Source organism: Ascaphus truei, chromosome 23, assembly GCF_040206685.1.
Source record: "Ascaphus truei isolate aAscTru1 chromosome 23, aAscTru1.hap1, whole genome shotgun sequence".
NCBI classification, from domain to species: Eukaryota; Metazoa; Chordata; class Amphibia; order Anura; family Ascaphidae; genus Ascaphus; species Ascaphus truei.
Genome location: NC_134505.1, coordinates 3,047,444 through 3,064,572, shown reverse-complemented (window position 1 = coordinate 3,064,572; position 17,129 = coordinate 3,047,444). Strand labels below are relative to the sequence as shown.

The 17,129-nt window shown below is 44.9% G+C and overlaps 1 protein-coding gene across 1 annotated transcript; it reads right to left on the bottom strand.

Annotated features, from left to right (window-relative positions):
• Window positions 1–5,789: 5,789 nt before the first annotated feature.
• Window positions 5,790–13,779, bottom strand: LOC142473067 (keratin, type I cytoskeletal 19-like). Its single transcript, XM_075580227.1, has 8 exons — window positions 13,246–13,779; window positions 10,108–10,190; window positions 9,337–9,493; window positions 8,503–8,664; window positions 8,278–8,403; window positions 7,432–7,652; window positions 6,712–6,734; window positions 5,790–6,127 (listed from the first exon to the last, which is right to left on the bottom strand). The coding sequence occupies exons 1-8, from the start codon at window positions 13,705–13,707 to the stop codon at window positions 6,048–6,050; spliced, it is 1,314 nt and encodes a 437-aa protein (XP_075436342.1). The 5' UTR covers window positions 13,708–13,779; the 3' UTR covers window positions 5,790–6,047.
• Window positions 13,780–17,129: the final 3,350 nt, after the last annotated feature.

Below are 17,129 nucleotides of genomic sequence, written 5' to 3'. Positions count from 1 at the left end.
TCCCTTTTATACCAGAGAGGTATTGGGTGTCAACCATTTAATTGGAGCCCTGCTATCTTTGCCAACTTTCTTTTAACACGGCTTTTTTCTTCCAAGTTGACGGAGCAGTATCTGGGTGTTATCCTGTCTTACCACAACAAAAGTTGCTATCGAATGCAGAAACTCATGTTTGCCCCCTTTCCCTGGAGAAAAGCATTACGCAACAGAAATCAATACTAAAAAAAGCTACTCTTGGCCATCCATCTATAATCTTCTAAGGGGGCAGAGTCCTACACACATTGAGATCTTGCAGCTTTCGCGTGTGTTCCCCTGCCACGCAAAATCTTCTTTCTATCTTATTTTAAAACGATGCTAAAAGATTAATGGTGGTTTCCTTTCAGCGCATTAAGGTGCTTTGTGCTCCATTTTCTATACTTGTATCACAGATATAGGTAGCGGTAATATGGGGCAATAGGTGGAGTTGTAGGGAGGAGTTATATTGGGCAATAGGAGTTATAGGGAGCGGTTGTATGGGGCAATAGGAGGGGTTATAGGTAGCGGTAATATGGGGCAATAGGTGGAGTTATAGGGAGGAGTTATATGGGGCAATAGGAGTTATAGGGAGGGGTTATAGGGAGTAATAAGAAGGGTTATAGAGAGGCGTTATATGGGGAAATAGGAGGAGTTATGAGGAGGGGTTATATGGATTAATAGGAGGAGTTATAGGGAGGGGTTATATGGGGCAATAGGAGGAGTTATACAGAGCGGTTATAGGGAGTAATAAGAAGGGTTATAGAGAGGCGTTATATGGGGAAATAGGAGGAGTTATGAGGAGGGGTTATATGGAATAACAGGAGGAGTTATAGAGAGGGGTTATATGGAGTAATAGGAGGAGTTATAGGTCGAGGTTATATGGGGTAATAGGAGGAGTTATAGGAGCATTAAGAAAAGTTATAGGGAGGGGTTATATGGGGCAATAAGAGAAGTTATAGGGAGGGGTTATATGGGGCAATAGGAGTTATAGGGAGAGGTTTATGGGGTAATTGGAGGAGTGGGGGGGCTAATATGTGTTTTAGGGAGGGGTTATATGGGGCAATAAGAGGAGTTATAGGGAGCTGTTGTATGGGGCAATAGGAAGAGTTATAGGCAGGGGTTATATGGGGCAATAGGAGGTGTTATAGGGAGAGGTTTTATGGGGTAATTGGAGGAGTTATAGGGAGAGGTTTTATGGGGTAATTGGAGGAGTTATAGGGAGGGGTAATATGAGCAATAAGAGGAGTTATAGGGGGGGTCATATGGGGCAACAGTAGGAGTTAGGCAGAGGTTGTATGGAGCAATAGGAGTAGCTATAGCGAGCCTTATATGAAGCAATAGGAGGAATTATAGGTAGGGTTATATGGATCAATAAGAGGAGTTATAGAAATTGGTTATATGGAGCAATAGGAGGAGTTATAGACATTGGTTAGATGTATATTCTTTTAATTGAACACATTTTCCGGATTTTCATGGGGCCTGTATCATCTTTATTTATTTCTGGCTTTACACTTTCAAGTCCTTGGGGACTATTTATCAGGATTTCCTGACTGCAAACCCGGGGGAATCTAGTGCACAAAAGAAGGTCAATCACTGACATGTATTCCGCGATAATCCGGACCAGCCGTGTGACTCTGAGACACAACAACAAAATCCACACAACTTTGTGTGATTCAAAACTTGTTCAATGCTATTGCAAAAACAGCAGTTCCATAGCAGTAAAATACTGGTAATTGACCTCTCTGTGAGGGTCTTACCAATTCTGTAATGAAAGGGGGCTAGGCACCCGTCTCCAGGCTGGTAAAACGCTGCACCACAGAAGCATCAAGTTTTTGAGCCCAGTAAGATACTTTTCTTGTACAAAGCGAGGGGCTGCGGGTGGGAGACTTTGATAAGTAACTTGAAACAATAATCCCACGTTGTGAGCACAGTCAGACGTCTTGGCCAGGTCTGCCACCCTGCCCTTCCCCATTATCCCTTAGCACGCCGCGATTCCGCTGCAGCCCAGGATTCTGGGTAAGGACATGCAAGTGAGCACCCACAGTGTTACCTTTTCCTTCATGTCCATTATAACATTGACCCTTCTATGCATCTGCGTGCCACATTACACAGCTTTTTCCGCACAGCCTGTGTTAAAGAAGTGCAGAGCCAGTAACACCTACTCGCAGACAGCTGTTTCCACCTTTTGGGTCTGTTCAGCGTGAGGCTGGTTATACTGGCTTTGCCATGTGAAGCTGGGATAGGTTTCAACCACACATTATATCAGTAAAAAAAAGTGACAACAACCCTCCACCATACAGTGTGCAGCAAATAAAAATATAATTCACATGTCTCAGGCAGGTCTGCCACCCTGCCCTTCCCCATTATCCCTTAGCATACAGTGCTTCCAAACTATTCAAGAATCCACAGGCACAGCCACTTAACACACGGGTGTACAGCATATACCCCCTTAATTCGTGCCTAATGATTTAGCTAAATACCCAGCAAAGACCATTCTCCGAGACAGGGGAAGTCTCGACATCTTGTATGCCCTTCGTTAAGAGGTCCCAATAAACCTTTTTATGGGTTCTCGCTTTGGGCAAGCAATGGATGGGAGAGGTAGAAACTGCCTTCTGTTTTATTGGCGTTCCTGTTAATTTTGCATGGGGGCCAGCCAAATGCCTGAACGTACGAATGCAACATATTCCCCATAAATTCTGCTGATGGCTCATAACTTTTCTCTTGACACGCAGCTATGACTCAGTAAGAACTTGTATGAAATCCTCATAAAAAAAATAATCTCACCATAAACATTAATAACATGCTGAGACCATAAATGTTCCTCAAGCAAATTATGGGAATTATTAGGACAGGGGGGAATTTTTTTTCCCCCTTTCAATTAACCCTGACATAGGTGAATAAAAAATGCGTTACCAAACTGGCGCTCTATACACAAATCAAGTGCAATTCTTATATATAAGAAATACCGCAATCGGACACATCCGGGGTGAAATAGCAAACAGTGGAAAATGACAAAATAAATTAAAAAAATACTAAAATACTCTGTAAAGTGCTGCTCCAACCCTTGATGGGATTGCTCTCTCAGTCCTAGGAAATGTTGAAGTCCAAGTTGTGGGGAGCGCCAATGTGTGAATACACAATGAAAACACAAATAGTGCACTATGTCTCTCAGATAAAGACAAAGCAGATTCTTGGTATCCTATAGCACGTGTACTCACACTCTATCCATTCTTTTAAGGAAATCCATCATTTTTGGTCCACGTACAGTATGTTTTAAGGGTAAAAATGGCCAACGTTTCCTGATTATCAGGGAGGTTTGCCTGAAATATAACTGAAAACCATGATATCTCTCACAATTCCTTTGGTTTACAATACAAGGCCAATCACACAGCTTTGAACCCGGCCTATCATCAGAAATAAGCTTCCCCATAAACTATGTATTCCAGCTGCAAAAAAAAAAACCTCCAAAGACCCAAATCACTGAGTGTTAGGGATTCTGGATCAGAACTTGACGTTTTCATTGAAAAGTGCAGAATTTTTATTCATTGGTCTGTGAGACTGCTGATGCTAAAAGCCAGTGAGACTGACTCGAAGTCAGTGAGAGATAGCAGGTCTGGGCAGATGCTGATACAGGACCTTCCAGGTGAGGGATGGGAAGGGTGGAGGTAGTAGAACCAGAGAAGGTGGGAGAATGTGTTTACTAACGCCATTACCAACAGAGGGAACAGCAATGGGAAGTAACATGTTGCACGCCCCTGTGGTAGCGAAGGCGTTAGTTTGTCCGTATATTCTGTCAATGTGTCCTGGAACTCCTTGTGACATACAGTATCCCTTTAATCTCCTACTTATTTCTATCTGGCTCCACCATCATTAAACAAATAACTGGCAATTATTGCACACTAACTCAGTTTAGGACTTAATGCCTCCTCCCGAACAGAACGTCCTGCCCCCACCGCATTGCCAAACTTAAAGATCTTTTTATTGGAAGCAGTAGAAGAATAATCCAAATGTCTCTTTCCATTCAGTAGGTCCAGATGTCGATGTGTCAAGATTATTCTTTCCAAACTGTAGTAATTTGACATAAAATGAAAAATATGAAACATTTCCACCTAAAGCGGAAAACACAGATTGTAAATTTGTCTGGGCAGGGAGTGTAACATTCCTATGTACAATGCGGGTTATCGCGCACTATACTGTCATTGTGACGCGATGAAGCCCACTGAGAGAAAAGCTCTACATGAAATATAAGTGATTATTATTTTTAGTAGTAAAATATAATTTAATATATATATAAGTAGACAGTGTGCCCTGCAAGGTATCAGCTGGTTTATGTGCCCTGCAAGGTATCCGCTGGTTTATGTGCCCTGCAAGGTATCAGCTGGTTTAGCTCACACTGCTAGAGCAGTGGCCTAGAAAAGCAGTGATTGTGGGTTCTAGTCCCGTTGGGTCTGACAACGTTCCAGTCATTAGGTTGGTGCCTTAGGCCAAGGGTGCGCAATCTTTCCTTGCTGTGCCCCCATGCCTGCTTCCCTACCTGCTCGCGCCCATCCCCCCTTCCCTTACCTCATCTCCGGCTCTCCTGCATCAAATGATGCCATGGGGTCACATTGCCATGGCAATGTGATGTCACGTGACCCCGCGGCGTCATCTGATGCCGCGTTGGCATGGCGACGCGTCACCGTAGACAAGGTAAGTGAAGTTGCAGAGGCCTCACGCGATCCCTCCGGCATTAATTTAAATGCCTTGGGGAAAGAGCGCGGGGCCTCTGCAACTGCCCGTGCCCCCCCTGAAAAATCTTGCGCGCACCCCTGCCTTAGGCTTATCAACGGTATGTTCTGTAGTTGGTATGGATATCCATTTAGGAAGTGTGGGATACGACTCATTAAATATACTTTGCATGTCTCCCAGTCGGGTAACTCATGTGTGCTTTATTTTCAGCACAGGCGTGTCAGGACTGCCTCCCTCATTTATTTGGAGCGTTATAGGGGGTATAGGGGATATATATATATATATACACAACTGGAGACACAACTAAATTCATAGTGTCTCCTAGGGATAGTATTTTTATATATATATATATATATATATATATATATATATATATATATACTGGAGCTTTTCAATTCATTTCTGTTTGTTCTTGGTAATAAAGTTGGAGATTCAAAGAAGACGCCATCTCTGTAGGAAAGAAGGGGGTGAGTGTAGCTGCGTGTCACAGCGTACTGAGCCCCAGGAAGCCCAGGGCAGAGCAGCACTGTATGCAGAGCGGAGCCTCAAGAGAAATCTTCCGATGGTGTAAAAATAATGCATCAGCCTGTGATGGGAATGTTAATATTAGGGGTCATTGCTGCGGTTTGGGGTGTATATTAGGTTCTGAAAGTGATGTTCTGGTGTCCGTGTGCCGGGGTTAGCAGAGCTGGTGCCACTGACAGGTTAAATTATCCATTTTCTGTGGTATATTAAAATATTAAATGGCTTCTATTGTATAGCCAGTGAAATATTTCCTAATTTCATAAAACAACACTTTTTTGTGTTTTGGATGGGTAAAACATGCTACCTGGGAAACCAGAAGAAGTTGTTAAAAGCTGTATATTATATCATAAAATTAGATCCTTTTTTTCTTGAATAATGTAAACGTTAGTTAGTAAATAAGCACAGATACTGAGAGACGGGCTATGTTTGGGTTTGTAAGAACATAGAATCCGTAGCACAGAATCATCACACTTGGACCTTATTACATGAACAGCACTGAATGAAAAGTCAGACAAGTCTCAATATGCATGAATGAAGCGCAGAACTTTATTAGATAGGGAAGAATATAGGGGACCTCAGCACTTAGTACAAGAATTTCTACTATGAGGTTATCATCAGCATCAAAAAGAGGCAGAGCGAGCAGTGGAATGAACCATGAATTATCTACACAGCGCGTCTTTCCTTGCTCTATTATATGTTGTCTTTCTCTGGTGATGAGCTCATGTTTAGCGTGCGTAGTCATGAGAAGAGAGTTGAGCTGGGGTTTTCAGACATCTTTTAGGTTAGTAGTTGGACTGATGAACTTTCTTCCTGTCTACGGTTTCCTCTACGACGGTGCGGACGTTGCGTGAGGTTTGAGGAGCTGTGAAGAGAGGAGAACACTGGTTAGACATTCCGGGACATCATTACTAAGTCATTCTCTGCCAGAAGATACCTTTTGCCTTTGGAAGAGGCACTCGAAAAGGAGTGTTTATGGCAGAAAACTGTTTGGTGAATGTGGCTTTCTGTGTTTTTCTAATGTGAAGATTAAGGTTTAAAAGGGACTCCGTTCTATGGCATGGGCAATACATAAGAGAGATGATGTCCTACTATTTATTGGTGGGAGACATAACATGGGAACACGATCCACTTGGACTTTTTCAGACAACTTAACATTAAACATACAGCTGTCTGTACTTTACTTAAGACAGTTCTGTTCTAGAAATCTAGAGATGTTTGTTAACAGGAGATATAGGATAATATCCCAAAGGAAGTCATTTTAACTGTGATCCATGGAAAATACATGTTGTATGTCTTCTGTGCTTAGAATTAAAGGTAAATCTGTTTAACTGTTAGACAAGTACAGCTGTATAACTATTTGAACATCTTTTCTTAGAGTTGGCTTCTTCAACTTCAGAGAAAAGTAATAAATAAAAATAAACAGAGAAAGGAATAAAATGCACTTACATTCTCTGTGAGACTGGGACAGGCTGTGGTGGAAGAAGAAAGACATTAATATTGTCACTTTGAATAGCGGTGTTCAAATAAACGAGTATTGGCATTTTTATAAATGGAGGATTGTGAATGAAAAGCCAGAGGGGTTATCATGCAGAACAATGGTATCATTCTCCAGCAAACACAATGCAGACCTCAGAAATGTCTGAGGAGAAGTGTCTTCAGGTCTTCCAATTTAAACATACATATAGCAACCAACTGATTGAAGTACAAAGATGTTCAAACTGATCTGTAGAGTTGTAGGAGCTATATGGGTACTGGTCTGGAAAGTGGGAGATCCTGTCTCAAGGCTTATCACCTTTGGAGAGTCGTTTTGGCCCATATTTACTAAGTGGGGTCACCCAATAAGGCCCCCTCTGGTGCTGTAAGACACACTACAGTCCAGTAAAGTAAATGGGCCATGCCGTGTCTATCATTACCGGAAGTTGTCTTATGGAGTTAAGCTTTTCAGGGCAGTGGGGTATTATGCCTGTGTTAGCATTGCTTTTACTGCCCCTAATGTTGTTATTCTCTAGGGAGAAACATTGGGAATTTGAAGGTATATAGGTAAACCTAGTATTATTACACAATGCAGCATAGTTTCAAAATGGAACTACGTTTCCTCTTGAAGAGACACCTATGACGGTGGTGAGTACTGGTCCTCCTCATCACTCCAGTTATGGTTCTACTTACTGGGCATCTTCACCCTCCAGCAGGCGCCTGTAGGTGGCAATTTCCTGCTCCAGACGGCTCTTCGCGTCCAGGAGGAGTTTGTGCTCATAGCTTTGGCGTTCCATGTCTGATCGCAATTCGGCAAGCTGAGTCTCTACACAACCTATCATCTCCTGTAGCTGTGAGAGCTGGACGCAGTACCGGCCTTCTGTCTCTGCCAAGGTGCCCTCCAGTGCTGATTTCTGCAATGGAGAAGAAGACAGGTATAGGATGGTGCCAGAATCAGACACTTCTTCTGCAGATTTATGAATAATTGGGAAGAAAGGACACGAAGAGACCACGAGCACACACACCTAAATTCCAGTTAAATTACTGCTTCTCAAGAAAGCATAATGAAACCCTGATGTTTACACCAGTCCCTAGATATTGACAATGATCCTACGATCACTCCTAGGCTCTCACCAACTGAAAGCTCTTCGGAGCAGAAATGTCACAATGTGTCTGCGTTTATACTGTATACCAGGGGAGCGCAATCTTTTTCCCCTGCGCCCCCCTACCGGCTGTCCTGCTCTCTGCACGCCCCCCTCCCTCTCTCCTCCTTACCGTGGTTCCCTGCGTCTGGGCATCATGACCCCACGGCGTCATTTACCGTCGCATTGCCATGGCGTGACGTGTCTCCAGATGCCGGCTGAACCACGGTAAGTAAGGTTTCCAAAGGCCTTCACTGCTTCCCTGGAACTTAATTTAAGTGCCTTCGAGAAGCGCGCGCGGCCTCTGAAAACCCCACGCCCCCCGCAGTTAATCTCGCCCCCCCCACTTTGCGCACCGCTGCTGTATACTATATATGATATTGCTAAAGGACCTCACCATGCTCAGTTGAGTCTGAAGTTCAATCTCCAAGCCCTGGAGAGTACGTCTGAGGTTGGTGACCTCACTCTTGCTGGACTGGATCTGTTCACCATGGCTTGAGACTTCCTTGTTCAGTTGTTCTGTCTGGAAGGGGAGATGAAGATTGAGTTGGCTCTTCTAAGGCACATACATCTTTACAACGCAATGCCAAATAGCCAAGAAGAAAGCACCATGATGTCCCACCTTGTTAAGGTACCAGGCTTCAACTTCCTTGCGATTCTTATCAGCCAGGACTTCGTATTGGTCTCTCATGTCAGCCAGAATCTTGCTCAGGTCCACAGTGGGAGCAGCATTCATCTCCACATTCACGTGGCCACCAGCTTGTCCACGCAGACAATTCATTTCCTGCAAAACAAACAGAGCCCCGTGGCTTGGTTACCTGATATACATTTGAAGGATGCTATGACCTTCTCTATTGATAATCACACGACATGAGTTATATGAGTCCTTGCCTATTCTACTGTAGGTAGCGTTGGATTTAGCAGTAACAAATTGGACTCCAATACTATTTCCTAAGCTCCGCATGATGGTTAAACATCTAATTATGGGTATTTGATTGTTATCTATGTAGGAAAGAGAAGTAACACTAAGGTTAGGATGCTGTAATTAGATGATAACGTTGGGATTTAAGCTCTGAGCTACCCAGATTGATATATTATTTATTTTAACATGTGCTTGCATTGTTCTGCAGTATATAGCTTGTTTAAGCCAGATGTTCGAATCTTTAAGTGAACCCTGAAGATATATAACTTTTGGGTGTCCTATAGCATGCCATTGCACCTTGCACATATAATTACTCTTGTCAAACGTCCTCACATTGGATTATCTATCTCTATATTGCAGAACTGTCCAATTCCTAGGGGCGTAATGTTTTCTCGTTGAACTTTGCTTTACTTCCTGAACATATTGTTCTGATTTACTTTTCCAAACTCAAATCCTCAAATCTCTTAAGATTCCACCAGATACCATCTCTTGATTGCATGCTGCCCGCCCTATGCAACGCAGAATTTGACCTACCTCTTCATGGTTCTTCTTCAGATAAGTTAGCTCCTCCTTCAGGCTTTCAATCTGGATCTCCAAGTCAGACCTAGTTATGGTCAGCTCATCCAGGACTCTGCGCAGGCCATTGATGTCACCCTCCACACTCATACGGAGGGACAGCTCAGTCTCATACCTTGATGGAGAAAGGTGGATAAAGGCCTTGTTATTATTGACCCACTTTGTATTCATATGAAGATCTGCTCATCAATGTCCCCAATAAACCACTTGAACTGCATGCCAAGTAGAGATTGTAGAGAAGACCTATAATACTGGGACTGACTTCCAGTGCATACACTGGCGACACACTTTATTCGAGCTCGGCTAGTCCCACGAATTCGGGTATACCCGGGTGTATTGAGGTTTGTGACTGTTTTCTGACCGAGTGCATTGAGGTATTTTCCAGGCAGGGATTGAAGCATTTTATTCCCCCTGGCTGCAATACTGCACAGTATATATATATATACTGCATTACAATTCATGAATTTATGCCATCTGGTAGACACGCGAAGCATTGCAGCCTATTAAATCCTAATCATTATCATTTAACAGATCAGCCGCCCGTCAGCCAGGCATGAACCCAGGCTGGGAAGGCAAACACAACGGGGCTTGTCAGAGGTGAGGAGCGGCGCATTCCAGGTATCTGCCAGGTACATACTGGGTATTTGCTCGAATAAAGTGTGTCGGTGCAGTACCACTACATAGCATTATTTCTATTTTTATAAATCTAAATCAGGTCTGAGTTCTTACTTGGCTCTGAAGTCATCTGCTGCCAGCTTGGCGTTATCAATCTGCAGAACGGTGCTTGCATTGTCCATGGTAGAATGGAGGATCTAGGAATTGGAGAAACCCACACACATTACCCCGGGCTTTACATGAACGGGGTTACTGGTTTACATGATCAAATAAACATCTCCCCCTCCTCACAGACTGACTCCCATTGATCCTGAAAAAGTAAGTAAGCATTGCATGTTCATCCATCGCCAAAGTGCAGGAAGGAGATTAACTAGAACATAACTGAAAACCAAGATTTCACTACATGTGAGGTCAGCGGCACTGTATATAAGGTCAGCTGCTCCGTATATTACAGAACAACCTGTTTAAATAGCATTTCAACCTACTGTTGTATGTACGTACGTATGTATGTATGTATGTATGTATGTATGTATGTATATCTGTATTTATTTAGCGCAGACAGTATACTATGTGCTTCATAAAGACAATACAGTACAGGGAATTATAATAATACAATAAACATACCAAAATCAGACAATAGGAACGGAAATCCCTGCCCCGGAGAGCTTACAATATAAATGGTATGTTGGGAGACTTCCAGAGACAGCAGGTGAGGGAATAAGTGCAGTAGATGGCAGTGCTTGATCACAATGGTTGGTAGGAGTGGCTGTAGGCGTTGGACAGTAGCCAGGAGCTATCGAGATGCTTCTTTTGAGAGGTGAGTTTTAAGGTTGGTCAGTATAAAATGAGATAGGGTAACACCATTAGCAGGGAAAGAGGTGGCAGGGAGGTGTGGGTGAGAGCAGGTGCGTGTATGGCTGGGTGCAGGATGAGATGAGATATCCCCAGCAGTAAAAGGAGGTGGAGTGAAAGAGGAGGTGAATAGAGGATTTGTGTTTAAGTAATATGCCCCCAATGGGTGATAGGAACAGGGCCGCCGACAGGGGGGAGAGTCGGAATAAGTGTCCCGGTTCCGGTGGCTGCGAGGACCCGCCCGGCCGGCACTGCAAGTTGGGCCCTACCTCTGGCTGCCGGTCCTCTCGTTGACGCCGGGCCCGGGCTCTCCCCCAGCTACGGGCCTCCCTCACTGACACTAACACTGTCTAAAGCCGGGCCTCTCTTCTGACGTCGGCGTGTGCCGGAAGCAACCTGGGCTCAGCTTCCGGCGCGCACCGGCATGAGAGAGAGTCCTGGCGCGTACCGGCATCAGAAGCTCGGCGTGAGATAGTGTTAGTGCCAGTGAGGGAGGTCAGTAGCTGGGGGAGTGCAGGGGCCCGGCGTCAATGTCAGGTGGGGGGAGGGGGTGCTTTGTATGTATTTGGGGGGGTTGTATGTATTTGGGGGCCGGGGGGTTTGTATGTATTTGGGGGGGTTGTATGTATTTGGGGGCCGGGGGGTTTGTATGTATTTGGGGGGGTTGTATGTATTTGGGGGCCGGGGGGTCTGTATGTATTTGGGGGGGTTGGGTTTTTTGTATGTATTTGGGGAATGGGGGTTTGTATGTATTTGGGGGGGTGGGGGATTTTTATGTATTTGGGGGGTAGGGTTTCTTTTGTATGTATTTGGGGATGGGGGGTTTGTATGTATTTGGGGGGGTGGGGGATTTGTATGTATTTGGGGGGTAGGGTTTCTTTTGTATGTATTTGGGGATGGGGGGTTTGTATGTATTTGGGGGGGGTGGGGGATTTGTATGTATTTGGGGGGTAGGGTTTCTTTTGTATGTATTTGGGGATGGGGGGTTTGTATGTATTTGGGGGGGGGATTTGTATGTATTTGGGGGGTAGGGTTTCTTTTGTATGTATTTGGGGATGGGGGGGTTGTATGTATTTGGGGGGTGGGGGATTTGTATGTATTTGGGGGGTAGGGTTTCTTTTGTATGTATTTGGGGATGGGGGGTTTGTATGTAATTGGGGCGTGGGGAGATTTTTTTATGTATTTGGGGGTAGGGTTTCTTTTGTATGTATTTGGGGGGTGGGGGGTTTGTATGTATTTGGGGGGTGGGGAATTTGTATGTATTTGGGGGGTAGGGAATTTGTATGTATTTGAGGGATGTTTTTTTTTTAATGTATCTGGAGGGTGCGGGGGGTTTAAGAAAGGGAGTGAGGGGGTTAGAGTGAGACAGAGGGGAGAAAATTACATGGGGAGAGGGGCGAAATAGAGGGAGCTCGTGAGGTGTGAAATGGGGGCGGGGGGGTTCGCAAGACCGCTAACACGGGGGGGGGCAATCGTAACTCTAGTCCTGGGCCCCGGGAAATGTAACAAGACATTGGAGAAGCTTTGAAGTATAATGGCGATGATACGCCTGTAATATTCTGTAGCTGAGAGGTTGCATTTAATACCTTTACTCCTCACACAGAATGGGAAGTGTGTCTCTAGTAGAATAGAGTTACCTTGTACATCCTTTAATATACAGACTGTAAGAGGAGACCCTTATTCTATTGGTGATGTTACCTTATCAGCCTTATACTTTCTTGATACCATCATGCACGTCGTCTTTAGCTTATTGGTCGATTATGTGATAATCAGAGAATTACATGAAGATGTTGCAAGTATGCGTTTATAAAATGAGCATTAGTTATACACGGCCTGAAACCAATGGGCGGGACACGTGGATAATGTACACTTTATTGGGAGGTGTTAGCAGAGACTTGGCTTCAACACCCGATATATGTAACCGAGACCAGAATCAGCAATCTGATTTCTATGAAGGGATTTGTTTTGTATGGTCCTCCCTTGTACAACACCATGTTATCCGACAGTGCTGTATACAAGCAAATGGGATCTTATGGAGACGTAAGGGTATATCTGCATTTAAGGAAACAGATAGTGAGTGGGGACGTGTATGTTTGTAGGTATATACTATAGCAGATATATATATATATGGGCATGCAGTATCTGATAGGAGAAAATATACATAAAGGCATTGAGGGGCTAAGCAGATGTGTAGGTGATCAGATAAGGGCTGTGTGTACATATATCTGTGTATGTGGAACAGTATGTAGAGCATCAGTCAGTTAGGTATATATAACAGACATATGGGGGATTAGGCAGGAAGGTAAGTGTATGACAGTACATAAGGGAAATAGGCAGGGATATATACTGTATGTAAATAGGGAAGGATGTATGGTCCCCATTTCCTGAGCATCTTCTTACCTTGTTGCGGAGTTCCTCAATCACCTTGTAGTAATGGCTGTAGTCAGCAGCCGGGCCGGGTCCCTGCTTCTCGTACCATTCTCGGATCTGAATCTCCAGCTGGGCATTTGCCTTCTCCAGGGAGCGCACCTTGTCCAGGTATGAGGCCAGACGGTCATTCAGATTCTGCATGGTCTCCTTCTCACCTCCTCCCAGAAGGCCATCCCCTCCGCCAACCCCTCCCCCATGGCCAGAGCCATAACCCCCACCATGGCTAGATCCGTAGCTCCCACCACCGCTTCCACAGGAAACCAGTCTGCTGGAGGAGAGGGAGATATTTTTACCACCACTACCCCCATGGAAGCTTGGTGCCCTGTGTCCAGACACAGAGAGCCTACCAGAGTCACGTCCATAACCACCTAAGGCCTGGCCCTTTGAGGATCCTGAAGAGGAAGTGGACTGCCTGACGCTGTAGGAAGTCATGGTGTGATCAGAAAGCCTGTCTATCTAAGTGCCACCAACGGGATGTGATAGTTGAGTGTAGAGAATCCAGATCTATTGCCACTGCCTTTATACTGAAGGACGTGGGTGTGAGTTCCTCTGAATGATTGGTCCCTTAGCAGAGTCATCAGCGTTGAAATACGTGCCATGATTTATGAGACCACCTCTAGTTTTCATTGCCTCATTGGCCTGGGAGAATAACCCAGAAATGTCTGATTACCCCCCCCCCCCCTCCTTCTCTTTTTCCAATAAAGTTTCAGACAAAGAGCTTTCAATCATCAGGGTGGTGGTATTGTGTGCATGTGCTGCATTGGTTCCTAAAACAAAAGGTCTGATTCACACGGAGTCAGGGAGGCTCCCGACCCCAGGCTATGCTTTTGACATTCCTCATCACTTATCCGAGTATGAAGGATGCTGTCACTTACACCTCCTCCCTACTCTGCAAATTCATAGGAACGATATGGTGAAATCTGGGCACTTGTTGTTCCGGAAAATAATCCCTGTCTTAGTCTTTTTTATTGATGCCATTTTATTAACCCTTTGGCTGCGTAGGGCCTGTGACCGTAGGGGTAGCCTGGCAAGCATATTACAGGTTATGCCCGCTGGTTACCCCTGCCAGTCATGGTATCTGCCTATGTTTTAAGCTCATGACCATCTTACTGTAGCCAAAATGGCTGACAAAATGTACTCCTGGGTTTTCCCAATGTAGGCAGTTTATTCCCCGTGTGTGGTGCGCTGGTAATATACTCAGTGCAGTGTGCTTGGGAACACTGGGGAAGTGAGAAGGGCGGGCACTCCAGTTAGGAGGAACATGTACTTCAAAAGAGGAGCCATTGTTCATTCACAACTCTGAGGCATCTAGCTCTTCGGGATATATCCGTCTGAAACTGAGAAACGAGGCCTGGCTCCTAGCCCCGATGGTTCGATTCCCATTAGTCAGTTTGAGTTTCTCACTCTCCTCACGCTCTCTCCCTGGGGTTGTCCTAAAGTGCTTTCACCTCCCAGGGCCCTGATTGGTCCTTTCTCAGACAAGCTCTCTGATTAGCCAGCAAAGTCAATCTCTTCACTGATTGGTCGCCACCTGATCTTCCATGGATCCAGATGGAGGTCAGGAAAGAATGTAAAACATTGCCGATCAGAGCTCCACAGATTATTCTTGGTTCATATAATCCCAAAGTTCTAGGATACTCTGAGGCGGACGGATCATGGAAGACATCCTGGGTAAGCTAACTACGGCAGCGTCCAGCTCCTAGTGAGCTAGTATTCCCCCTTAACCCTTTGTTTGGTGAGTTTCAGCTTGCAGTTGTGCATTGGGTTGCTCCTGTTGGGTGCAACCTAAATAATTCTGTCGGTTGCTTGCGATCCCGGTGTAATCGTCTCGACTTCCGTGACCGGGCTGGTATGTACTGGAAATGGATATAAAGGTTATCTTACTGTATCTCCTGACCAAACTGTGATGTAGGATAGCAGTAATATACCGGAGAGGATGAAGCGGGAAAGAGGGCGACATTGAGTTAGGTGGCAACGAGTTTGGATCAAATACCTGGTGAGAAAAGGGTTAGATTTAGTGAGAGCTTGTGGGGGACAGTTTGAGAACCCCTGTGTGGAGAATCGATGGAGATCTCTGGGGGCATCTCAGCAGTGAGAGAGCCCCCTGTTGAGTATCGTCATCTGTAAGAGATTCATGTAGGATCTATTAGCGTGTTGGGGGTGAGTCTAATCAGATAGAGACCCCATGAACTATACCAGCATGTCTGAGGACACCATCAGGCTATCTCAGGAGCAGAGTTACTTGGAGCACTAAGCCTAGAGGTTTCACAGAAGGTTCAAGTGACTTGGAGCACCCAGCTTTGGCAGGTGGCAGCTCTTTCTACACAGGGCACATGAGGCTACTAGCCTCCCAACTACTAGCCACCATGACCACTGTCCCATTGTAAGTCTGGGGAAGTGGTCAGCGAATTGGTTTTTATTCTGGACTGGACTGTTGACTCACTGGAGCCATTCTACATGGATTGAGTTGCCCCGGATTGTCGAACTTTGACGGCATCCTGGAGGAAAGTGACCAGCTCTTTATGTGAACTTCCCCATAAACTATTTATTTCACAGGCAAAACCTCCAAGTACACAAATCAGTGAGCGTTGGGTATTCTGGACCAAAAACTGACATTTTAATTGAAAAGTGCTGAATTTTATCATTGAGATTCCTTTGGTCTATGAGACTGCTGATGCTAAAAGCCAGTGAAACTGACTCGAAATCAGTGAGAGATAGCAGGTCTGGGCAGATGCTGATACAGGACCTTCCAGGTGAGGGATGGGAAGGGTGGAGGTAGTAGAACCAGACCAGAGAAGGTGGGAAAATGTGTTTACTAACGCCATTACTAACAGAGGGAACAGCAATGGGAAGTAACATGTTGCATGCCCCTGTGGTAGCGAAGGCGTTAGCTTGTCCATACATTCTGTCAATGTGTTCTGGAACTCCTTGTGACATATCCCTGTAATCTCCTACTTATTTCTATCTGGCTCCACCATCATTAAACAAATGACTGGTAATTATCTCACACTCACTCCGTTTAGGACTTAATGCCTCATCCCAAACAGAACGTCCTGCCCCCACCGCATTGCGTCTTACAAAATTTACAGATCTTTTTATTGGAAGCATTAAAAGAATAATCCAATTGTCTCTTTGCATTCAGTAGGCCCGAATGTCGATGTGGGAAAGGCTGGAATCCCGGCTATACTTCTCTCCCTTGATGCAGAAAAAGCTTTTGACCTGGATGTTTGGCCTCAATGGGGATTTCCTCAGGGGGATTCAGGCTCTGTATAAAGGTCCATCTGCTAAGCTGCGATGCATGGGTCTCGTCTCAGACCCGATCCCTATTTACAATGGCACAAGGCAGGGCTGCCCTCTCTCACCTCTCTTGTTCACCCTGGCGATCAAACCCCAGGTGTTCTCCATTAGAAGCCAATTCGGACATCCATGGTATATCCTTATCCCAGACCCAATATAAACTGTCACTCTTTGCAGATGACATCCTCCTGACCCTGTCTAAACCGTTGCTGTTCCTCCCTGACCTCTTTGACTCCATCTCTCAATATGGGTTGCTATCATACAGTACAATACTTCCACTGCAGCCGGGGATTCTGGGAGATTACATGCAAATTAACTCTCATTGTGTCGCTTTTCACTGCATGGCTATTTTAACATGGACCCCTATAAGCATATGCCTGTCGTATTACACAGCTTTTCAGCAGAACATGGGTTAAAAAAGTGCAGAGCCAATAAAACCTACGTAGACAGCTATTTTGACCTTTTGGGTATCTTCAGCGTGATGCTGATTATACTGCCTTTGCAATGTGAAGTTAGAATTGGTTTTAGCCACACAATATATAAAGAGATCGAAAAGG